The sequence below is a fragment of the Babylonia areolata genome, chromosome 1 (genome assembly GCF_041734735.1).
Source record: "Babylonia areolata isolate BAREFJ2019XMU chromosome 1, ASM4173473v1, whole genome shotgun sequence".
NCBI classification, from domain to species: Eukaryota; Metazoa; Mollusca; class Gastropoda; order Neogastropoda; family Buccinidae; genus Babylonia; species Babylonia areolata.
In genome coordinates this window covers 36,808,341-36,834,084 of record NC_134876.1, presented here as the reverse complement: position 1 = coordinate 36,834,084, position 25,744 = coordinate 36,808,341, and the positions used below count along the sequence as shown (strand labels likewise).

At 45.2% G+C, this 25,744-nt stretch overlaps 1 protein-coding gene across 5 annotated transcripts in view; it reads left to right on the top strand.

Moving 5' to 3' along the window:
• LOC143282461 (tyrosine-protein phosphatase non-receptor type 13-like) overlaps window positions 1-25,744 on the top strand; it is a 590,260-nt gene that overhangs the window by 553,574 nt on the left and 10,942 nt on the right. For all 5 annotated transcript variants that reach the window (XM_076588135.1, XM_076588121.1, XM_076588127.1 and 2 more), the window contains one exon: window positions 1,013-1,075. In XM_076588135.1, the coding sequence (XP_076444250.1) occupies window positions 1,013-1,075 (63 nt within the window). The remainder of the gene's footprint in view (window positions 1-1,012; window positions 1,076-25,744) is intronic.

The window sequence follows — 25,744 nt, the reverse complement described above, 5'->3', positions numbered from 1 at the left end:
TGATTTGTACAAACAAATTTGGCATGACCACATTTAAGAGTCAGAAAAACAACTGGTTTCTTTTAAGAGCATTTATATATTAAAATGGTAAGTAATAAATGACACAAAATCAGTCTGGTTCGATGTAGATTTAGAACTGTTAACCATGTGTTGCATTAATGGAATGTTTAGTAATAAATAGCACAGAATCAGTCTGGCTCAATGTAAATTTAGAACTGTAAACCATGTGTTGCATTAATGGAAGACCAAATGCATCTGCCTTTTGTTTGTAAGTCTTAAAAGGAAATTCGCAATATTTGTGTTATTTTGAACATAGAAATTTAAAAGAAAATGGACCTTATTTGTATGCTTTTTATAGATGATGAAATGATAATAAGATCACTATCTAGATGTATCACTCTTGCTTTGGAATATCAGAAAAAGCAATTAACTCTGGAAGCCTTAGTTATCAGATACATTTACTGCATCCCTGGTGTCAGTCTCATTCTTTATTTGAATTGCCTGTTTATCTATTCTTTTTGACAAAGTTGGATGATCTTTATTTGCTTTGTGTAAGACTGATAAGTGCCGAGTAACCAAAACAAGTGAGCATGTGAGGCGAATGGAATGTGGTGTGTGTGTGCTTGTGCATGTGTTGTGTGTGTGTGTGTTGTGTGTGCGTCTGTGTGCTTATCTACAATGTTTTCAAATGTAATAGTACAGTTGTATTGTTTACAACCATGCTATCCTCTAAAAAGCATGAGTGTAATTGTTGGTGTCAACCTTCAGCTACAGTTTGTTTTGATTCTTTTTACTCTTAGTGCTGTTTTCATTTTTTATGTGTACTGCCATTATTTTCATTTATTCATATATTGCCCCCATTGCCAAAAGAACAGTATTGTCAGTGGCAGTAAAACTCTCTCTCTCGACACACACACATGCCACACACAAACAAGAATGTGACACAACACATAAACATGTATGTCTGTGTTGAATTTACTTGTTACATTTTGTCGCTCATGTTAATTTGCAGCTGGACTTGTTCGACATTGCATCAGAGCTGAGACAACAGAGATATGGCATGATCCAGACTCAGGTTTGTAGTTTGTGATTCTAACTTTGTTTCATTGCTTATGTTAGCCACAATCTCATGTTTCATTGCTTATGTTAGCCACAATCTCACAAATTCCTGTTTTTGATAGTTTTCATGATCAGAAGGTACAGAGAAAGAGAGAAACACTATGTGCTTCCAATAAGTTGTAATTATCCTTTCATTCCTATTGGAGTATGGAGGAGGACTACTACAAAATAATTATTTCATTCCCTGAGCAAACATTTTCAAATATACAACGTCACATAAAAGTTCAGAAACACAAATATCTTTTAACTAAAAAAAAGTATCCAGACAACATTTGCAAATTTTAGTTACTTATACTGTTATAGCCCTTGCTACTGGTACCATGTAACCCAATACTACCTGCCGCATGTGAAGTCTCCCAACAACGGACCAGGCGGAGGAGGAAACCTTTCCCAACGGCTGTGATGGCGGAAGAGGATGACCTAGGAGATGGAGCTCTGAAGAAAAAACCTGCATCTGCCGAGGCCGTCCTACACGTGGCAGTATCTACACCTGTGGGACTGTGAGCGTCAGTAGGCGAGAGAGTGAGGAAGGGACTGCACGACTCCTCCTCACTAAAAAAAAGTCACCTGTGCTGGTCAGGCAACCAGGTTAATGTCGGAATGACGAGCTAGCCCTTCAACACCCAGTTTCCCAAGCCCTGCGGCGATGGAGAAGTGGTAACAGGGACAGGCAGAGGATGCTGCTGGCAGTTCCTAGTTACGACTATGCACGCAGGCGGCTGTGGGGTGATGGTCGTCTGCCGTAGACTGGAGCAGATGCAGTGCCCGTATCCTCCCACAGTGTCAGAGCAGCCCTTTTTAGGGACAGCACTGCTCTCCCCACATGGGGAAGGGGAGATAAAAGGATCCCCAAACAAAACCTGCCTCACCTAGTACCTAGTAGGAAACCACACCTACTTGGACATCCAACAATAGCGGTCGAAAACAACAAAAGAAAAGAACCAAGAGTCATGCCCTGACTCTGGGTGCCTGGAATGTTCGCACCCTCTTAGACAGAGATGACAGACCAGAAAGACGCACAGCGCTCATTGCTAGAATGCTTGATCGCTGCCAGGTGGACATAGCAGCCCTGAGCGAAACCAGGTTTGCAGGTGAAACCCAGCTGGAGGAAGTTGAAGGGGGCTACACCTTCTACTGTGTTGGGAAGCCAGATGGCACCCCAAGAACCTGAGGCGTGGGCTTTGCCATATGAACCAAACTTGCACAACAGCTGACACACTTGGCTTTGTACAGAGGAGCCACAAAGACTGGTTTGACGAGAAAAACTCTGGAATCTCCAAGCTCCTGAACACACTGCATATACGGCATCAGGATCACATTTCCGATAAAGACTGCCAGAGAAAGGAGAACCAGTTCTTGCAAACCAAGCAACTCGTACAGAAGAGGCTGCGTGAGATGAAGAACACCTGGTGGGAGAGAAAGTCCGAAGAGCTTCAGTCCGCTGCTGATTCTCACGACATGAAGACCTTCCATGATGGTCTCCGAGATGTGTATGGGCTGAGAGTCACAGGATCAACCCCTGTCCGAGCCTCAGACCAGACCACCTTCCTGACAGACAAGAAAGACATCCTTGCCTGCTGGGCAGAGCACTTCAACACCCTCCTCAACAGGGACTCGTCCGTATCTGACGAGGCAATTGCAGCCCTCCCACAGCTACCAGTCAATGACTCGCTAGCTGCCCCTCCCACCTAGGTCGAGACCCAGAAGGCCCTGAAGCTGACAACGTCAGGAAAAGCACCAGGAGCGGATGGAATCCAGGCTGACATCTACAAGTATGGAGGCGAGGTGCTGACAGACAAGCTGACCACCCTGTTCCAGTCTATCTGGGAGAGAGGGGAGGTCCCCCAGGATTTCAAGGATGCTTCTATTGTCCACATTTACAAACGGAAGGGAGACAAAACATCCTGCAATAACCACCATGGAATCTCTCTCCTCTGCACCGCCGGCAAGATCTTCACCCGCATCATACTGAACAGACTGGTTGACCATGTCTCCAACACAGTCATCCCTGAAGCACAGTGCGGCTTCCGCTCAGGCAGGGGAACATGTGACATGGTGTTTGCTGTATGCCAGATGCAAGAGAAGTGCCGTGAGCAGAACAAGGAGCTCCACATGGTCTTTGTACACCTGACTAAGGCCTTCGATACGTGGTCTGTGGAAGATCCTCCTAAAGTTCGGCTGCCCAGAGAGCCTAATCCAGCTGATTGCGTCATTCCACGATGGCATGCAGGCAAGAGTACAGGAAAATACTGACATGTCGGATCCGTTCCCTGTGTTAAATGGAGTGAAGCAGGGCTGCATCTTGGCACCCACACTGTTCTCCATTCTCTTCTCTGCCATGCTGATTGACGCCTTCCAAGACTGTGACCAGGGCATCTACATTCCGTTTCACACAGATGGCAAACTTTTCAACTTGTGGCGACTCCATGCCAGGTCCAGGGTGTTTGAGGCACTGATGAGAAAGTTCCTCATCGCTGATGACTGTGCACTTGCTGCACACACCCATGAGGACATGCAGTTCATTATGGACAGGTTCTCAGCCTCCTGCAGGCACTTTGGACTCACCATCAGCCTCAGCAAGACCGAGTCCATGTACCAACCGGCTAGCTCACAGAGCGCCAGTGCCTCCCCCCCCCCCCCCCCCCCCCCCCCCCCCCCGCCCCCCCTGCAATCAAGATCAATGACACAGAGATCAAGTCAGTCGACAAGTTTTGCTACCTGGGCAGCAAACTATGCAGCAACGGAGCCCTTGATGCAGAAGTGACGCTGTGCATCACTAAGGCCAGCTCCACCTTTTGCAGACTCAACAACAGGCTGTGGAACAACAAAGGCATCAGGCTCAGCACCAAAATCAAAACCTACAGAGCTGTTGTGCTGACCACCTTGTTGTACTGCTGTGAAACATGGATGACGTATCGCCATCACATTCAACAACTTGAGCAGTTTCACCAGAGATGCCTACGAAAGATCCTCAGCATAAAGTGGCAAGACAGGGTCTCCAACCTCCAGATCCTAGAGAGGAGCGGCCTGCCCAGCATCGAAAGCCTGCTGATCCAGTGCCAGCTACGCTGGACAGGACACGTTGTCCTCATGACAGACAGCAGGATCCCGAAGATGCTTTTGTATGGCCAGCTGAAGGAAGGCCACCGTGAACTTGGAAGACCCTGCAAGCGCTTCAAGGACACCTTGAAGACAAACCTCAAAGCCTGTGACATAGATATCGCTTCCTGGGAAACTGATGCCCTTGACCACTGTCGCTGAAGGATGCTGTGCTCTAGTGGCATAAAGACGTTTGAAAACAAGAGAATGCTGGCCATTAAGGAGAAGCGTGAGCGAAGGAAGCAGGGCTCAACTTCTGGAGACGTTTTCCCTTGCAACACCTGTGGGAAGTACTGCGCATCCAGAATCGGCCTCTTCTCCCATATGAGGACACACACCAACAGATAAGCCTGCCTGCATACTCATCTGTCGGACCAACGGGAGACTCCATCAGTTAGATTACTCTTCATCTTTATAACTTTTCTGCCTCCTTTGAGCATATTACAAAAATTAAAAACTGATTTTGGATACAAAAATATTTTTAGGCACATATCTCTTTTGCAATTATTAATAGTACTTGAAGCACTGCCTTTTGAAAATGGAACTCATCCACAATTACAGACATGCTACAAAACTTACATAACCGTAACTCTGGTGGTATGCCTTTGCATTTCCCCAGTTTCTGTTTTCCAAGTTATGATTACTACTTAAATTTTAAGAAGCTAATGACACAATTATTCAGCTCTTAACATGTATTTTTTTCTACAAAATTTACTTTTGAAATTTTGTTCTATACTTTTGAAATTTTGATAGAACAAACATTTATTACTTGCTTGTAGAGCATGTCTTGATAGATTTTGAAATTATCTGTCAGAGCATTGTTGACATCTTCACAGAAAGATCCCCTCTCTAAGAAAGATTGAGCATTCCAAACACAGTCATACCCTGGTTTCTGTTAAAAAAAATTTTATGATATTTCTCATCCATTTTGAAGAATAAATACCATTTCTGTATAAATCAAATGATATCAAGTATACTTATCCTGAATATTTTTCTGTTTTTGGTAACGCTGAGCTATCCTAAAATCAAACAAATCTCATTTTCACTAATACACTGATTGGATATACCAGTTTCTCCATAAATCATTTGGGACATGATATTCCTGTTCAGTTTGAGCAAGAGTTTAAAAAATTTAAGTTCTTCTTCTTTCTTTTCCTTTTCGGTCGCACTTGTCACAGAGTCAGGCTGGCCTGCGAGACAAATGTCGTCGTGGCTTCCAGGTCTTGTCTGCAGCCATAGAGCTTGGTGCGTAGTGGGGTCGCTTCTGGCCACACGGTGTCTCTCAGTCCCTGGTGGAGGGGACAAGTCTGCAGAACATGTTCTGGTGTTTGGTCTTCAAGACCACAGGGACAGGTCGGTGATGGTGCCAGCTTCAGCTTCTTGAACATGTGCGCGTTGAGGCGGCAGTGTCCTGTGCGTAAGCGCATAATTGCTACCTGCTGCCAGCGTTCAAGCTCGTGATATGCATCTCTTGTGGCTTGTGGTCGCAGTGCTGCCTTCACAAGGGTCTTCTTTTCAGCGAAGCTAACACAGTTGTTTGGTTGTCTTTCTTTCGCTCCGAGTTTGGCGAGCTGGTCCGCAATTTCGTTGCCTGGAATTCCGCAGTGGGCTGGAACCCATTGCAGGACTACTCGTCGTTGCTGGGCAACTTCTTGTAGTTTCTCCTTGAGACGAGGAAGTTTATCTCCTGCAAGGGCTTCCAGGACAGACAACGCATCTGTCAGAAAGACAACTTGTGGGCATTCGCTCTCTGAGTCGTGAACCATTGAAGCGGCCTGCATGAGCGCCTGAACCTCAGCTGCGTAGTTTGAACAGTACTTTCCTGTGGGTATCCTTGCTGTGGATGTGTGGTGCTCAGGAGACTTCATGTACACTCCTGCTCCTCCGTCAGCAACAGCGTTGGTTGCAGAGCCATCTGTGTACACGTGAATCCAGGATTCTTCAGGGTACCTTTCAGCAATCATGGCTTGTGTCAGAGTGCGTTTGGCCGTGTCATCCTGAGAATCTCCTGGAGCGACCTGAGGGACTGATGTTGAGATATGAAAACTTGTGGAGTCTTCATTCCATGGCTGCGGCAGGTCGTTGGGACTCAGTGGAAGCGTCGATGGAGGCACACCATCCTGGTGCGCCCTGGCAAGTCTCTTGCTTTCATGGATAAAGCTACTGCGCTTGAGGCGGTTCTTTGTCAGTCCGTTCATCCTCTTCTTCATCGGATGATCAGGCAGGCACTGGAACTTTTCTGCTTGGACCATGATTTTGGCGTCTCTCCTTTGTGCAAGGGGTTGTGTGGCAGTAACCTCCTCCATGGCCTTGATTGGTGTGGATCGCATGGATCCGGTGATGATCCGTAGGGCTTGATTTTGGACCCTATCCAGAGACTGCTGGTGGGTCTTCGCTGCCGTAGACCAGGCTGTTGAACCGTACTCAAGGTGGGGCCTGACGGTTCCCTGGTAGACGCGCTTGAGTATCGTTTCGTTTGCTCCCCAGCTGGTTCCGGCTAGCTTTCGCATGATGGCCAACTTGCGTCTAGCTTTTGCTTCAGCACGTTTGATGTGTGGCTTCCAGGTTTGTCTCTTGTCGAAGGTGACACCAAGATAGGTAGCCTCCTCGTCACTTCTCAGGGGTGTGTCGTCCAGTTTGATGGTTCCTGGTTTTTGTTTTGGTGACAGTGTGAAGAGTGTTGTAGAGGACTTTTCTTTGTTGATGGCTACACACCACTCTTCTGCCCATGCTGCTAAGCGGTCTGCTGCTAGCTGCATTCTGTAGGTGGCGGTAGTGGCATGTTCCTCCTTACACCACATCACTAGGTCATCAGCGTAGAGTGCAGCATGGATACCTTTGGGAAGTGTTTCAATGAGGTCATTGATGAAGATCAAGAAGAGGGAAGGGGAGAGGACTCCTCCCTGTGGAACTCCGTGTCGCAGCAGTACTTTCTTGCCTTTGTGTCCGTCAACTGTGACCCTTGCCCTGCGGTTGTGGAGATAGGATCTGATCCAGCGCAGCATGTTCCCTGCGACCCCACATCTCTGCAGCTTCATGAGGAGGCCGTCAGTCCAGACTTTATCAAAGGCCTTTTGCAGATCAATCCAGGCAGCAAGAACTACCTTCTGCTCCTGGAACGCATCTTCTATTTCTTGTGCGAGGTAGGTAGCTAGGTCCTCTGTGCTGTGAAACTGACGAAAGCCTGCCTGTTCAGAAACCAGGATGTTTTCAGTCTCGAGATACCAAAGCAGGCGCTGGTTCACCATCGTTTCTAGGGTCTTCACAACGCAGCTGGTCAGGCTGATTGGTCTGTAGCTGGCCGCCTTCTTCTTGTCCTTTCCCTTCTTAAGGATAGGAATCATGATGGCTTCTCGCCAGACTTGAGCCAAGGTCCCAGTTTCCCAGCTGTGGTTGTAAACCTCCAGAAGTTTCAGGACGGCGGTGTTGCCGAGGTGCTTCAACATCTCGTTAGTGATCCCATCTGGCCCTGGGGATTTCCTGGTTTTTAGTTTCCTCAGAGCTGTCTGAAGCTCGTAAAGAGTGAGGGGCTGCTTCATGAGTTTCACATCGGTGTTGTGGGTCCGTTCTCTCTGTTCCCTTCTTGCTTCTCTTGTTTGGAGAGGGCTGACAGGTACATTGCTCTCCTCTGCGTAATTGTCAGCAAAGTGGTTGGTTGCGCGTCGTCCTGTCAGTAACTCTCCGTTCTCCTCCAGCGTAGTTGTCTGAGCTCTGCTGCCTTCATCATTGAGTTGACCTACAACTTTCCACAGCTTCCTTCCATCTTTCTCAAGGTTCAGCGCCGCTGTCTTCTCTCTCCAGCTCTGGCGTCTTGCTTGTACTTTTGCCTTGAGGAATTTCGCTTTCGTCTGCTGAAGTCGCAGGTGGTTCTCATCTGATGGATTTCTTTCTGCTTCCTGTCTGGCTTCTGTCATCTCGTCCTGAAGTTCTTGAAGCTGGTTTGACCAGTAGGGTTTGTAGTCTTTGCGAGCTCCACATGGAATACATTCTTGGGCTGCTTGAAGGATGCAGCTGTTCAGCTCTCTGACAACGTTATTGATGTCTCTGCCGTGGACATGGATGTCCCTGGTAAGAGCATTGGTGCGGTGTCTGAAGAGACCCCATTTGGCCTTCTTGTAATTCCAGCGTGGGGGCACAGGAGTGTTGGTGGTGTTCCTGTTGATAGTGATGAACACTGGCCTGTGATCGCAGCCTCCCAGCTGATCCCCTACTTCTCTGCTAACGTCTCCGTGGAGGTCGTCAGTGCAAAAGGCAAGGTCAGGGGTAGTGGTGGAGCGCCATCGTCTGGAGTAGAAGTTTGGGGTGTCCGCTTGGGGAGTTGATGAGAACGAGATGATGGTCGTCTTGCCAGTCTTCCACTTCTTCACCTCGGCGGTCCATATGGTCGTAACCCCAGCTCTGGGAGTGGCTGTTGAAGTCACCCACAGCAAGAAAACTTGCGTCTGGGACCTCTATGGTGTCGAGGGACAGTGGACGGTCATCGGGGCAGTAGAAGTTCAGGATGTGCAACTCTGTGTCATTCAGTTTGGCCCTAATCGTTTGGTACTCGGCATTCTCCATGTGGACGGCTGATTCGCAGGAGTGTATGTTGTTCCTAACAAGGGTCAGGATACCACCTTTGCGTCTTTCTGCTCTGTCCGACCTGAAGCACTGATAGCCTCTGACTCTGAATGCTTTTCCGCTTTGCAGGTGGGTTTCTTGAATGCAGCAGATGTTGATGTTTTTCTCATGCAGGAGGTGTTCTAGCTCCGTCTTTTTGTTCATGACTCCTTCTGCATTCCAATGCATAACCATGAAAGGTTGACGCTTCTTGGATGAAGTTGATGTGCTGCCAATCGCATTCCTCCGCCATCTCCTGGCGTGCCAAGACGGACGAGGGTGACCTCCAGTCGCTGAGGGCGGACTCCGTTGAGGCGCGGAGCCCGGCGCTGCACCACCCTGGAGGGACCTCAGTGGGCGAGCGACATCGGTTTCACATGATCTGTCCAACTCTGTCTCTTGTGCGTAGTTGCATGGCACTGTGGTTTGTTAGAAGGCGCGTGCTGGCCCAGTACCGCTGTCTTCAGCCCTCTAGGTTTCTGTAGGGGTTACCCCGCCCTTAGCTCATGGCCTAAAGACCTACCCTGTGAGCACAGGGGACTGACTGCCAGTTAGTCTGGCCCCTACCCCACGCGGACCTGTCCGGCTTGGTTGAACCTGCCAGGAGTAAAACTCCTGCCGGCATAGCTCCGGGGGTTGTCAGGGCACGCAAGCCCCTGCACCGCGACAAGGCGGCAGTCGTTACAGGGGATTTAAGTTCTAATTTTTCAGGTATATTTGCATTTTCCTAACCATATATTTCTGCACCACACATTAAAAGAAGTCATAAAGTAGTACATGTCAAAAACAATATGTAAAGGTGAAGCTTGATTTCTGGCTGACTGAAGCAATGAAAACATAGCTTTTAAAGCCTGTTCATAGATAATTTTTTAGCTTTATAAAAAGTGCCGCTTCTACATAACTCGATACCAACACATCTAAAAGAATTGACAACATCCAAACATGCATCACCAAACTTAAAAATAGGTTTTTGCTTTTTCGTAGAAATGAATATCATCACTTTGATTTTCATTACATAAACCAATAGTTTCCATTAAAAAAAAAGTATTTGTGAAAGACACTGAAGGACTGTTGTAATCCTTCCTTCTCAGAAATCAGAAGTGTGTCATCGGCATACAAGAGTGACAAGTCTGAAATGCTTGTTTTACAACATCAGTATGGCCATTTTAACTGAGGTTCAAACGTGCAAAAAAACCTTGTGTGGAGTTGGTTTTGGTATTGTTTGTTTAAGCCAAGGTTGTTGAGTACAAATTTGGCTTTAGTCTCTTCTTACAAAGAAAACTGGCATTCAGAAATAGTCGCTAGAAACATATATTGTTTTATTCCATTAAAAGATGTTTTCCAGGCAGAAAAATATTGATCATTTGTTACTGATAATGGTACAGGGGTTAGTTGGTAAGACTCAGACAGAGTTCGACTGGATTGAAAGATTGTAAACAGCCATATCCCAGCAGGAACGACCATGCCATTTCTTTTGTTGTTTCACCTGTGTAAGTGTGTGTGTGGGGTGTGGGGGTGTGCGTCATGTCAGATTGCAAGATGCATATGGTGGTTACCTTTTGATTTAATGAGTAGACTGTGTGCTTTTATTGCTTTCAAATCTTATTTATTTGTTTTTATTTTATCAATAATCTATTTCTGGATAGTTTACACACTGTGTTACTGCTGGCTGTTTCTTTAAGGTATCTTGTTGTTCGTGTGATGCTTTATTACTTTCAGATCTAATGTTCATGTATTTAATAATAATAATATAATGGTTTTGGTGTCAATTACTGTACCATGTCAAACTGATGCAAACCAGACCTATTGGTTTGCCCTGCTTGGCCAAAATTCACTGTAACTCAGAGATAAGATTTCTTGCAATTAGTCTGCCATTTGCTAGCCAATCAGACGCCATTTATGACTAGAGCTAATTACTCATTCACAATGGCCACCTTTTCAGAGATAGTACATTATTTTGTTGCTTTGTCTTTGCCAACCATTTATGCATTAGAATTGTTATTTTCTTGCATGCTGGTTCTTTGATGTGGCTCACTTGGACGTTTTTTGCTCAGAATTCTTATCATTTACATCGTTTGCATCAGTTCTTGATGTCTAATTCGATGTTTTGTATCGTTTCCAATTCATTCATGCTCCTTTATCTTTTTTCTTTTTCTTTTCTTGCGGGCTCAGCGCTAAGTTTGGGAATGACTTGTCCCAATCGCTATGCCTCGCATGCCACCCTGTGATTGCCGGACCCATGAGGTTGGGATAGTGATCTCTCATGAGACAATCTCAGGGGTTCTGGGGCCCATTTGCAATTGGGCTGATGTGTCTTTGCTGGGAGGGCTGATGATGACCCCAGGTCCTATCCTCCCTGGACTCAACCCAGCACCCCTTACCCACTACATCTGATGCTCCCATGGGGATGTGCCTCAGGTGGAAGGACAAGCTGGTGTCAGTCAGGTGACCTACATGGTCACTTGCACCTCCCATTCGGGATATGGCATCTCTGGGCTTCTCAGGAAGGAGAAGCTTGCAGTTTCCCCTCCCTCAGCTGTCGGTTCTGTCAGGAGGTCAGTGTGTGCTTGTGCCCATCCAGCACATATGGGTCCATGCCTCTTCTCATAAGGCGCTGTGTGAGAAGCTTTCGCACTCTCCCTCACAAGCATGGCTGAAACTGTTCTCCCAAGACCCTCTGGCCCACGGGTTTTCCCAGTTCTACCCATATGGGGGTTTGCCCCTGGGACACACTGGGCTGAGTGGAGGGCCAGGTCTCGGCCCAGCACTGTTTACCCTCAGTACTTAGGGTCCCTATGGGCACTAAACCCTCTTTTGTGTGGAGTGCCTGCCAGCGTCCGGTAAAAACTTGCAATGCAATGACATTGAGTGCCCACCGGCACCCCCTGAAAAACTCACTGCAAATGTGGGGGCCGCCATGTTTACCATAGGAACTCACATCTGATGCAAACGTGATTTCCGTTTTTTCTATCATTTCTACTTCCTGCTTGAAAAGAAAAGAAAAAAAAGCACAAAAAAAAAAAGCATGTCGATGCATGCAGTAATCAGAGATGCCAACTGTTACGATTTCGCCTTATTTTGTTACACTCGATCGCAGTTTGTTCCGGCGTTACACCTTGTTACACCCAGGTCAAATTTGTTCCAAGGAGTTTATTTTCGACTACATAACATGGTCACATGCTTTCCTGTTGTAACATTGCCCAGACACCCTAGAACTATCAATCACGAGGCCACAACAGTCACTGCTAACCTTGGTCTCACATGATGGTGCTCAGCTAATCACATGCATGTTTACATTGAAACAGCATTGAGTGGACCAATCAGCTTGATCGTTTGCGTGAACAAGAGAGAATGTAGTTGAATCAAGTTGCATGTCGGTCAAACAGTCACACACACACACACACACACACACACACACTTTTTGGAGGTGAAGAGGACATTCCCATCCAGGACATAAAGGAAAAATCTCAAGAATACATCAAGTCAATGACTGACACTTGCTACAGCATGCCTCTCTCAGGTGACCTCCTGCGGAAGTATAAACAGAAGGGAGCACCAATAAGATGCTGGACAGTGGAAAACAGACCTAATGCCCATTGCACACGGGGCGTCAAAGCAGCAAGTTTCACGCGACAAGCAGCAAAAACGTGCAGCGCCCCGTGTGCGAGGTATTCAGGCAGCAAGAGTCGCGCGGACACGCAGCAAGATCACCGTTGCCTCGTGTCAAAATCCTCGATAGAACTTGTCCTATTCCCCCACGACAAAAGTGGCAGACGTGCGTGGAGCAACCAATCACGAGATCCGCTCGTTTCACGTGACACAAAATGGCTGACATCGTTTGGCCTCGATTCATTCGTTTGACGTTGCTCAATTAATCATGAAAACAAACAAAGTGTTTTGGAAGTAAACGATTACACTGTTTGGATGAAAAGATTGTCATTACATCTGAACGCATGTCTGTTTAAGAGTGATTTCTGTGAGTGCCCTAAAAATGTTGACTTTCTACTTTGAACAGCAACTCACATGGTAACGTTTGTGATTCCTGCCTGAGAACGAAAGTATCTTTGACTGAAATTGTAAGGATAACTGGATTTCCAAATATCTTTTAGAGCTGTACACACTTCTTCCTTATTTCCACACACACATCATGTGCAAGTAAACACACACACACACACACACACACACACACACACACACCACCACCACCACCACCACCACCACACAAAAATACAACTGGATATTCACACAAACCCTACTGAACACACACACACCACACCACACCACACCACACACAAACACTACTAAACACACACATACACACACCACATCACACACTCACACAAACAGTACTGAACACACACACACACACACACACACACACACACACACACACACACTGTACCACACCACACACAAAAACATGGCTGAACTCTCAAACAAACAGTACTGAACACACACACACACACACACATACCACTGAACACTCACACAAACACTACTGAACACACACACACACACACTACTGAGCACTTAAACAAATACTACTGAACACACACACACACACACACACACACACACAGTCATTCCTTCATTTACTCCTTCATCCATATGCTCACTGTGTAGACACTGAGAGCACATAAATAACAGACATAATAATACATGAATATGTAAAATCAAATATTTGAGTTGTGCAGTTTTGACAGTTCACTGATCCTGAAGTAATGTGCTGGTATAACTAACAAATCAACTGAAACAAATATTGATTGCAACCATAACTAATTTTTTTTTTTTTTTTTTTTTTTTTTTTTTTTTTTTTACTGGAATGCTGTTTTACCAATATTGATTACAAATGTTGGTTGCAACTTAAATTGAATGTTTGTAAACAGTCAGAATACAAATATCATGCTGACAGCAGCTAAGTGTGACTATTTCCTCATGAAATCACAAATATAAGCATGAAATTATGATCAAATATTGGTGAACTACTGATTTTAGACAGCATGTTAACTTTCTTATCAATCATAATTATGATTTATTTTGATATTATTCTAACGTAGCTTTTTTATATCTATATTAATGTGCATGGCTGACCAGATATTACAATATTACAATATATCCCCTACAGCAATCAGTTGTTTGTAAGCAGGCATACAGCATATGTTAAGCTGAGTAAAACAAAGTGTGAGATATATACATGTGGTAAACTGACTGCAGGTTAGTGTGATTTTCAATTTATATTCCAAGTGAAACAAATACTGAATGCAGCATTATTTATTATGTGGAGCTATTTTCTCAATACTATTTACAAATGTTGGCAGCAACCTGAATAAAATGTTTGTAAGCAGACAGAATACAAATATTATGGGATTTATGCTGACTGTAGCTAAGTGTGACTATTTTGTCATACAAATAACAAATATTAACAGTATGATTAGTGTTTGGTAAGCAACTGATTTCAGGTAGCATTTTAACTTCACTTCCTGTCATAGTTCTAATTTGATTGTCTTTTGACATAGCTTATCATCCATCATAGGTCTGAGTGCAATCAAAGACTTATCTGCCTGATTTCACCTTCAGCCCCCTACCTTCACCTGAAATAAACATTTCCCAGCAGTTTGTTCTTACAGTGTTTGCCAAATGACTTGTCATTATGTATATCAATGGGTTTTTTTTTATAACACTGCTTGATAACTTACACACTGTTGATTAGTATCAGTGTGTTTTGATGTTTTCAGTTTAGTTGTAACTTGTGTTACTTCATATTGGAGAATTGTTAGTTCAACACAAATATATGCTTACATAATTGATTTCTCCTTCATGGTCTGAATGCAGTTGTAATTTCTTTTCTTCCTTTTCAAATCATAGTTTGGAACTGAAAAATGTTGGAATCTGATTGCATCTGCAGTTATATCAGGCATAGTTTATTGGTATGAAGCTGTGCCACTGATGTGGAGAAGAAAAGAACTGTCACAATTGCATGTACAGGATTCTCACACATCAACACTAATGTAAATGAAAGATGCAACAACCTGAAATTGTAAGGATGACTGGATTTCCAAATATCTTTTAGAGCAATACACACCTACTTTATTTTCACCCACACATTATGTGCAAGCACACACACAGACATACACCACACCACACCACACCACACAAAAATACTACTGAACACTCACACAAACACTACTGAACACACACACACACACACACACACACACACACACACACACACACCACACCACACCACAACACACCGCACAAAAGTACTACTGAACACTCACAGTCACACAAACACTACTGAACACACACACACACACACACACACACACACACACACACAAACCACACTACCCACTCACACAAACACTACTGCACACACACACACGCACACGCACATGCACACACACACAGTCATTCCTTCATGTTCTCCTTCATCCGCATGCTCACTGTATACAAATATCATGGGATTAATGCAGACTGCAGCTAAGTGTGACTATTTTCTCATCCAAATCACAAATCTTAACAGTATGATTGGTGTTTGGAAAGCAACTGATTTCAGATAGCATTTTAATTTCCGTACCTGTCATACTTATCTGTCTTATTCTAGCTTCAGCTGAAATAAACATTTCCCAGCAGTTCGTTCTTACAGAGTTTGCCAAATGACTTGTAATTATGTATATCAGTGTTTTAATAACACCGTTTGCTAACTTACACACCATTGTATAATATCAGTGTGTTTTGATGTTTTCAATTGTAACTTGTGTTACTTCCTATTGGAGAACTGTTGGTTCAACACAAATACATGCTTACATAATTGATTTATCCTTCATGGTCTGATTGCAATTGTAATTTCTTATCTTTCTTTTCAAACCATTTTGTTTGGAACTGTAAAATGTTAGAATCTGATTGTATCTGCAGTTATAACAGGCACAGTTTATTTTATGAAGCTGTGCAACTGATATGGAGAAGAAAAGAACTGTCACAATTGCATGTACAGGATTCTCACACATAAACACTAATGTAAATGAAAGATGCAACAAATTCTTCTTAAATAAATTATTATGTTTTCTTATATATAGTATATATACACTTTTTGTATTCTGACTGTTTACAAACATTCAATTTAAGTTGCAACCAACATTTGTAATCAATATTGGTAAAATAGCACTCCAGTAAAATAATAATAATAATAATAATTTTTAAAAAATAATTTAAAAAATTAGTTATGGTTGCAATCAATATTTGTTTCAGTTGATTTGTTTCAGCTGGGTTATCCCAGCACATTACTTCAGGATCAGTGAACTGTCAAAATTGCAGAACTCAAATATTTGATTTTACATATTCATGTATTATTATGTCTATTGTTATTTATGTGCTCTCAGTGTCTACACAGTGAGCATGTGGATGAAGGAGTAAATGAAGGAATGACTCTGTGTGTGTGTGTGTGTGTGTGTGTGTATTCAGTAGTATTTGTGTGAGTGCTCAGTAGTGTGTGTGTGTTCAGTAGTGTTTGTGTGAGTGTTCAGTGGTGTTTGTGTGTGTGTGTGTTCAGTACTGTTTGAGAGTTAAGTCATGTTTTTGTGTGTGGTGTGGTACAGTGTGTGTGTGTGTGTGTTCAGTACTGTTTGTGTGAGTGTGTGATGTTGTGTGTGTGTGTGTGTGTTTAGTAGTGTTTGTATGTGGTGTGGTGTGTGTGTGTGTGTTCAGTCATATTTTTGTGGTGGTGGTGGTGTGTGTGTGTGTGTTTACTTGCACATGATGTGTGTGTGGAAATAAAGAAGAAGTGTGTACAGCTCTAAAAGATATTTGGAAATCCAGTTCTCCTTACAATTTCAGTCAAAGATACTTTCGTTCTCAGAATATTCTCAGGCAGGAATTAAAACGTTACCATGTGAGTTGCTGTTCAAAGTAGAAAGTCAACATTTTTAGGGCACTCACAGAAATCACTCTTAAACAGACATGCGTTCAGATATAATGACAATCTTTTCATCCAAACAGTCTAATCGTTTACTTCCAGAACACTTTGTTTTCATGATTAATTGAGCAACGTCAAACGAATGAATTGAGTCCAAACGATGTCAGCCATTTTGTGTCACGTGAAACGAGCGGATCTCGTGATTGGTTGTTCCACGCACGTCCGTCTCTTTTGTCGCGGGGAAATAGGACAAGTCCTATTGAGGATTCTGACGCGAGGCAACGGCGATCTTGCTGCATGGCAGCGCGACTCTTGCTGTCTGAATACCTCGCACACGGGGCGCTGCACGTTTTTGCTGCTTGTCGCGTGAAACTTGCTGCTTCGACACCCCGTGTGCGATGGGCATAATGTAACAATTACAAATAGCTTCCGGTACCAGTTACTATGTGTTGCAGGTAGGCCCAAGTGTTTGTATGCCATGTTGATGAAACGTACATTTGCTGATGTGGCTCAGAGTTTAAGCGTCCCTACCAAATTCAAAATGTTCCTTCCAAATATCCTGTTTAATTACACATACTTAACCGTGACCCAACTAGTGCAGACTCCGGCAGGGGTCTGACATTCCTGCCTGTGAAAACTACTATCCGCCTATGCGGAGAAAATGAAACTACGGCCGATAACCTCCTGGAAGTAGGTAACCTCCCCTTTGTCCCGCTGGTTAGCGCCCTCTTTTTCTGGCAGCCATTTTGACTCCTGTCCTGTGCTCTCCATACGGCTAAGTTTTTTCGTATTTTCTGTCTGTCTGTTCTCTGGCGTTCTTGTTTTTTGTCAAATTTTGTCTCGAACCAGGTCACATAATTATATGGTTCGATTGGGATATTGGGCTAAAATTAAGGCGCGATCGAAATCGATTCGCGGACACTCTGGGCCCTCTATTTCTGGTCCTCTCAACAACGCCAACCCGACGCCTCCCCCACTTTCTTCGCTTCCTCCGGTCGACTCCAGACCTCCACCACCTCCTGCACCCTCTCCGGCGACTTCTAGGGGTAGTTTACCCCACACTCAGGTCAGTGGTGCCATTGATGCTTTCCTTTTCAATTCGCGAAGTCGACGCGATCCGCGTTTCTCGGCCCTGCCAGTTGGTAGGACAGCCGAGTCGATCTCCTCTATCACTTTTCCCATGTCAACAATGGAATGTGCCATAACCCCTTTAATTACAAATACTTGGAATGTGCCATAACCCCTTTGGAAAACAACACCGTACACTGGCTTTGGATCCGCACTAGACTGGGCCCTATGTGCGATGCGTCCGTGGCGGCGGCCGTGACATTGGCTCACGCGCCCCCCACGCGGCATGCCTCTTCCGTCTCGGATCCTATGGCGACCGAGGCGCTTAGGGATGCCCTCCCCAGGGGTAGGGAGGAAGGTGAACCACTAGGGGACACGCTTGCCCATGCGTGAGCACCCCCCCCTTGTCCGATTTTCCGATCCAAGGGAGACAACTCCTGCTTCGGCACCCTGACCGGTGACCGCCGACCGCCGCAGTTACTTCCCTTTACCGGCACGGCTCCTCGCCAACAGTGCAGGTGCGTGCACGGTCCATTCAAGCTTTGCGGTGATTACCCCATTTGCCACACCGCCGGTTGCTGCTGTTTCCCATCCACTAATGGCGTCTCAGCAAGCTGCTCAACCAAACAACCAGCAACCCGTTGGGAACTTGCTGCGGCAATTATGCACTGGTGCCACACCTAGCGCTTGCTCCACCCCTTGCGCACAGAGCAGATGCGTGCACAGCCCATTGAACTTCGGCAGTGCCAGTTTTTTCTGCCTCACTGCATATCTCCACTGTTACCCAGACTAATATTGGCAATTCCACATCGGAGTGCCTTTTGATAACTTGATCCTGCCACTCGGCAGTGCTCGGGCCGATCTGGTCTGGTTACGGCGCCATCATGCCACATGTCCCCACCGTCTCGTGTCCGATGGCAACCGATTCGGGTCGGGATGCCCACGGCACTAAGGGACATTATTACTATCGATTAAGGTGGCATAGAATCACGGACTCTCACACGCAGCATGACGCTCCTCCCTCTACAGCGAGGAAACGTCACACCGGGGGATATGTGCTCTAAAGACACCATCCTTGTCGCCGAATATCAGCGCCAAGGGAGGCAACTCCGCATTTGTAACCGACACAGCACGTCACTCCTGCCCCCCGTGCTGTCCACCAACGATGTTTCTTCGAATTCTCATTGGGTCCTCATCCCCATTCATGGACGTTACACAACTTTGCACAGCAACTGCACCTTTCTTGCTGTTTCTCAGGCTATTGGCGACTGAACTTTTGGGTTCTTCATCCCCGGGCCACACAGGCACACAGCCCTCTGCAGGCAACCAGTCCTGTTACCATTCCCTTCTTGTGATACACAATAACCGGAAATAAATCACAATATTTCCCCTTCTGTTCTTTTGATTTTCATCACAATCAACAATCACGATATATATATATATATATATATATATATATATATATATATATATACACACACACACACACACATATATATATGTATATATATACACACACATATACATATATATATCTATGAGATATCTTGCTACATTTATTCACTTGTAGATGTATACTTATCCCTCAGAATACACATGCGTGTGCGCTTATGGGATAGGTTCAGACAACTTTCTTATTAACATGTACAATTATATTTCTATCTCTATTCTTTGACATCTATTCATTGAGATTCCTTACATAGCAATATAGGCACACTTGCATTTGCGGCCTTCTGTCCACAATGCCCTGAACTCTCTGCGCCTACGTACTTGCACTTTATTCATATGTGTATGTACATCTCATATTTAGGTGCATACACAGATTCCTTTCCATTACTGATTATGCACACTTACCCATTTACTTGGCTATATCTGTGCACGCTACACGTATGCTTATACAGCTGCTTATTTCTTGTGTTTCGATCCCTTGTCCTTGGCATATTTCTGACATCATTACTTGAGTTGATAGATGTTTATAATCCCTTTGCACATGTATGTATTCATTTTCATAAATCCATCCCTACCTTGCTTTCGGAGGACGACTGCACTCACAGACAAAACTGCCTCATTCACGCCTGAATGTGTGCTCCTTCACATTTTAGTAGTGGCTGGTCCTTAGGGACCCACACACCCCCTTCCCACCCACAGGCCTAAGAATGCCCTCTCTTGGTGCAAGGAGGGACAAGGCAACCCAACTCATTTGCCTACAACAATCAACCATAGGGCTGGAGATGCCCTAACTTGGCACAAGGAGGGATGAGGCAGTCCAACTTAGAGGTGCCACTCCGGACACACATGCCCTTCATTCCTTCCCAGTTTGCAAGGCGTCCCTTCTTCCCCCCCTTGCCTACAACAACCTTTGGTTTACACCACTGTGGTTGTGACAACAGCTCCACACGGGCCCTACATCCTAGCCAGCCTTCCCATGAAGGGGTGTCAATCTTTGATTCCCAAATTTTAGCGGACCCAAAAACTGCCCACTGGGCAGAAGACAATCACCCTAAGCCCATCTCTTCCACTCCTCTCTAGTAGCAGAAGGCCTGGGTCATAATTGTTTTCCTCTACATTTGGGAGAAAGGCATATTGACGAGGACGGATGCGTTTCACAGAGCACAACGAACCGTCCATGAGCCACAGGGGTATACCTTACTGCCCACTCATACCAGCACGGCAGATGCCGCATTCAAGTACATCAGTTCACCCCATCACCTTGCTTGAACAGAGATCCAGCATCAACGTCCCTAACAATTGGCGTTTGCAAGCACTTTCTGCACTTGGTCTTCCCTGCCCGATCCTTTCAGCCTCAACACACAACCACTGCTGTGGTTACAGATGGCCATTCCTTCTCAAGCACTGTATTTCCAATGAGACACTTCCAGGGTTTTCTAGCCTAGGCAGGCTATCCCATCATGGAGCCCCAGCCTTCAGTCAAGGGCCTGTCAGAGGATGACTTTGTTGTCACTTCGGAAGCAAGCACCATGTCTTTCAGACACATGGTTGCACCACAAGACCCCGTCAACTCTTTCCTGCTCCCTTACATTGCAACATAACCTGCATGGTGGACACCTTCATCCCTCAAGCACACCGCAGCTGTTTCCTGATTTACCCATGCTGATTGGTGTCCTAGGAACAATATATGATAATCAGTCGTGTACGACAGTCACCATCAGAACAGCAGAGGAGGCAACTGCTGTCCCAACTATTTGGGCTGGAATTTGATTATACAATTTCCAGTAGAGAGTGTTTTGCCTAAGTTGCATCCCCAGTCCCTCGATCAAGAGGGCCTTAGGACGGATCCCAATGGCTAGTTAGGCCCAAGGCTACAGCACAAAGTCCCAGTGCAATTTCACTTTTAGTCTGAGAGACACAGCCATTCATGAAAGGCTAAGCTGCAAATGATTTCCCTTCGCAATTAAGAAACCACTGATAATACAGCTCTCACTTTGCAGCTGGCCATACTGGAAACGTATGTCAGATCAGTGCTTTGATGTAAATAGCCAGTACAACACATCTTGAGCCACTTACCAGAGCCATCCCAGACTCAGTGTGCACCACACACAGCCAGAGGCCTGTCATGGATCTGGTCCCCTTTCTCACTACAGAACCTTCAGCAAAAAATTTTCCCCATGGAAACCCTCTTCCATTTGGTATTCCACCACAGAATGAGACTCGGTGACCTGTGGGCGCATGAAATGCACTTCCACAGCCTGATCCAACCCAGCCATTGACCGCTGACAACTTTCTGCAGGTGGCTCCAACATGCCACACTCAGGTAGAGAAGCCACCAAGCCTTCCGTAAGCCCCTTCGTGATGATACCTACCTGGGCAATTACACAACCCTGTCCCAGAGACACCAGGGACATCAAGTCTTTTGTTGCCAAATGTCTGCCATTCTATGCATAGGCAACATACCAGTGCTGTCATTTTTTGGCAATGACAAAAAAGTGGTTGGGGGAGCGCCCATTGCCTGTCAGCTCGCATGGAGGAGCTCTACAGATCTGGCTGTCATGCCTAAGGCAAGCCCAACATGGCGACCTACCTATGTCTCGTGCCACAGTTTCCTTCAAAAACAAAAATCACTTCCACTATCGGCCCACACCCGATGTGGAATCATCAGATCAAACCACATGTGCACCTCCTTGCATTGACGCTCAGCCACACTCAAATGAGACAACCCTATAAGGGTACGTGTTTCCTTCCCTTCCTTTGATTCGAAGGGCTCTCAGTAAAGTGTGGATTCAACCCACCGACCCGATTTTCTTTGCCCTACATTTATCAGCACAGCTGTGATCCATAGACCTCCCCCATAATACAGCTGGGGACCTCTGTCTTCTTTGCCCGCACCAGTAGCCTTAGGTGACACAGTACACTCTACTTTCGTCGAATTCTACTTGAGAGACATCTATCGCTTTAGGGATGATGGCTCATCAACTTCTACCAGAGAGACGTCGCATGCCTACGGGATGATGGCTTAAGAGGCATCGCTTCTGTGATAGTTGCACAACAGGCCATCACAGCACACAGACAGTAGAACAGGCGAGCCCTCCACCTTGTCGCGCTATTCTGCACTAGTTGGGTCACGGTTAAGTATGTGTAATTAAAAGGAAATTTTCTATCTAAAATTACATTTGAATAACATACTTACCGTGACCCAAATTTAAGACTCTCCCGTCGTCCCCGCTTCCTGTTCTCCCTGCTCGTTGCGCTGGTGATGGCATATTACCGTCAAAAGAGGGCGCTAACCAGCGGGACAAAGGGGAGGTTACCTACTTCCGGGAGGTTATCGGCCGTAGTTTCGTTTTCTCCGCATAGGCGGATAGTAGTTTGCACAGGCAGGAATGTCAGACCCCTGCCGGAGTCTGCACTAGTTGGGTCACGGTAAGTATGTTATTCAAACGTAATTTTAGATAGAAAATGTGTATGAATGTGTTAGAGTAGATGTATGATTGAGAGAGTGCAAGGTGCGTCAGAGTTGAGTTGTATTAAAATTTGATGTCATGGGTGAATGAATAAATGTTTGTATGACTGGTCATTAAGCCAGTGTCGTTGTTGATATTTTGTATGTACGTCCATATCTATGTTTAAGCCTAGGGGGGCATATCTTATCTGATATCGCCTATTTCTTTTCTTGACTGTCCGTCTCTAATTCCATAGGGTTCTTCTCTTCTCACCTCTTTAACCAGTAGAGTGCCTATAAGACGTCAGCTGACATCCTACAAAAAGTATTGCCATAGTGCCTATAAGACGTCCATTGACGTCCTGCACGTGTTCCGATTTTTCCTTCATTGGAGTTTGGGTCAGTTCACATAAACATACTCGGAACAGTTAATCTGGTGTGTCTGGATTATAAAAATACTATTTAAATGAACATTTATCAGGTAGAAGACCCCTTTCTACTCAATAATAATTTGTTAACTGACCACGTGATACGCGTTTAGAAAAAGGGGGTTGCATCATTTGCAAAAAAAATGTGTTGAAAACTGTGTCCAGGAAAGCAAATAGTCACAGTCAGCAGATTTACACAATTCTGAAAGCTCTGCTTGTGGTTATAGACAGCTTTCGCAATGGAGAAAGATCTCTCTTGTCTGATGATTCGTTTGAAGACAAAGGTGATTGACAATGACAATTACGAAACTGACATTCGATGGTAATTCAGTCCATCTGTACAATCAGACAGTGTTTTTGAACAAGTGGCTATGACTGACAGAATACGTGCAGCGAGTATTGGAAGAACAGGATGAGAGGGAGAGGAGTGATGTAAGACGATAGGTCGAATGTCAGCCAGAGTTCATGAAGGGGGCGTGGCTTTTAGGAATGAGTGTGCTCACATTTCAATGCAGACTGTTGGATGACAACCACCAATGCTCCATGATTTTCACAAAACACAGATTGGAACCTGCACTGGACATGAAACACATGCTTTTTCATGTTTTTTGTTTGTTTGTTTGTTTTGTTTTGGGTTTTTTTGCTGAATCAGTGGTTGACTTGTTTGAAGGGGTGGCAAGGGGGATGCACAACAGACATATAATCGGCCCACGTGCACCTTGAAAGGAGTGAATGTCATCAAAGAACTTCACCCTCTCTCTCCCGAATGCTCCTAGCTGTCAAAAAGCTATCCATCTCAGTTTCTGATACCATGATTGACTTTACATTGACTTTACCCACCTTTGTCATTGTTGGAACAGTGATTTACTTACACGTCTGCAGAGCTGTGATTTGTTTTTTTTATAAACTTATAGCCTGTTTTAATTTCTTCTACAGGTATATCTGACAATAGGCATGCTATTTCTAGCTGTATTTGGTTTCTTTTCTTTGTGGATGTTATTATGTAGAGGTGGAAACCGAATTTTTTGTTGCACAAAAATTATTATCTTGACTTTACATGCCTGAACAGTTATCTACAATCAACCTAATTGGGTAAAGGAGCCCAGAAGCAGAATCTACACTCATTTTCCTTCACAAAAAACGTTTACTTTCTTTCTGTATCACCCATAGCATTTGTGCTAGAATTTTTTGTGATTTATTACCCCTGAATCCTCAAAATTCCCTGGCAAGGGTAGAGCACCTTTTTACAAACTTACCTGGCACTGAACTGGTTAAACCTCGTCTATCACCACCAAACTATCCTCACCTCATTAAATCTCTTTCTGACACACTGGGCCCAGCACAGAGCCTTGGGGAACACCAAAATTAAGAGTGGATTCAAAAGATACATTTCCGTTTGCAAGGACAATTTGCTTTCTGTCAGAGAGATAAGATCAAAGCCAGTTGAGGGCAGTGCTTGTAATTCCAAAAGTTTAATTCAAATCTGAAAGAAGAATATTGTGATCTATCGTATCGAAGGCTGCAGAAAGGTCCAGAAGTAGAACAGAAATTTTGTCTTAGTCTAGAGAATTCAACAGATCATTTACAATGCATATAAGAACAGTCTTTGTGCAGTGCCCAGGCCTATAAGCAGACTGGTGATCGCTGAGTTGTGAGTGTGAGGTCAAATGAGAGAAAAGTTGATGGAGCACGAGTTGTTCAAGAAGTTTGGAGAAGTATGCTGAGGGTGGATGGACAGAGCACTTGTTGGTCAGGAGAACCTCCACTGCTGCCAATGTCTCCCTTACTGGAAACTGTATCTCCACAGGAGGGAATATTGCACACGTGACCCCGCTTGGGTGTCAGGTGACGGCACCCATGAGCATCAGATGGCTCTGCACTGTGGGCTCATCAGTTCGCCTATGGGCCCAACACCCAAGTCAGACAGGACCTCACTCCTACTTGCCACCTTTCTCTCTTGCTGCTTGGCCATCGTTTTCCCTTGCTGGAGGTCTAGTGCCAGACTCCTTGGGATTGCCTTATGGAGTGACTGGCGCCCACAGGTGATTTCACCTTTTCCACCCGAACTTGGATGCACCTATGGGGCAGGCTCGGCCTGGTATCTTGTTACTGGGCAGCAGGCACCGATTGGGCAGGCATGATTGACTAGTCATTGGTCAGGCCAACCTCCACTTTCACCTGCACTTCCTGTTTGGGACCCTTCTCCTTGGGATCCACCAACACTTATACGGTGTCCATGGTCACTCGGGCCTTTCTCTCAGGACTGACTGCTTCTGGGTCACCGCACCCAGGTCAGGAAGTCTGCAGTACCCCCCCACCACCCCCTTTTTTTGACTGGTTGTTCCTGCTGGGAGATGAACTGGTATTCATGTCCTCCAAGCATGCATGGGTCCCTTTCTAAACACCTCATGAATGACAAAGTGATGAGGTCTGGCACCCACCCTCTTAGGCTTGGCTGGACCTATGGTTCAGGCACTCTACACCCACAGCAGGTGGGAGGGGGATAATTGGCTGACACCTTATCAGCCGTTGGATTTGCCCACTCTTCCCACTGGGAGACCCCCTTGGGTGTGTCCATGTGTAAAGCGACTCTACCCAGTATGGACTGGGATGTAAATT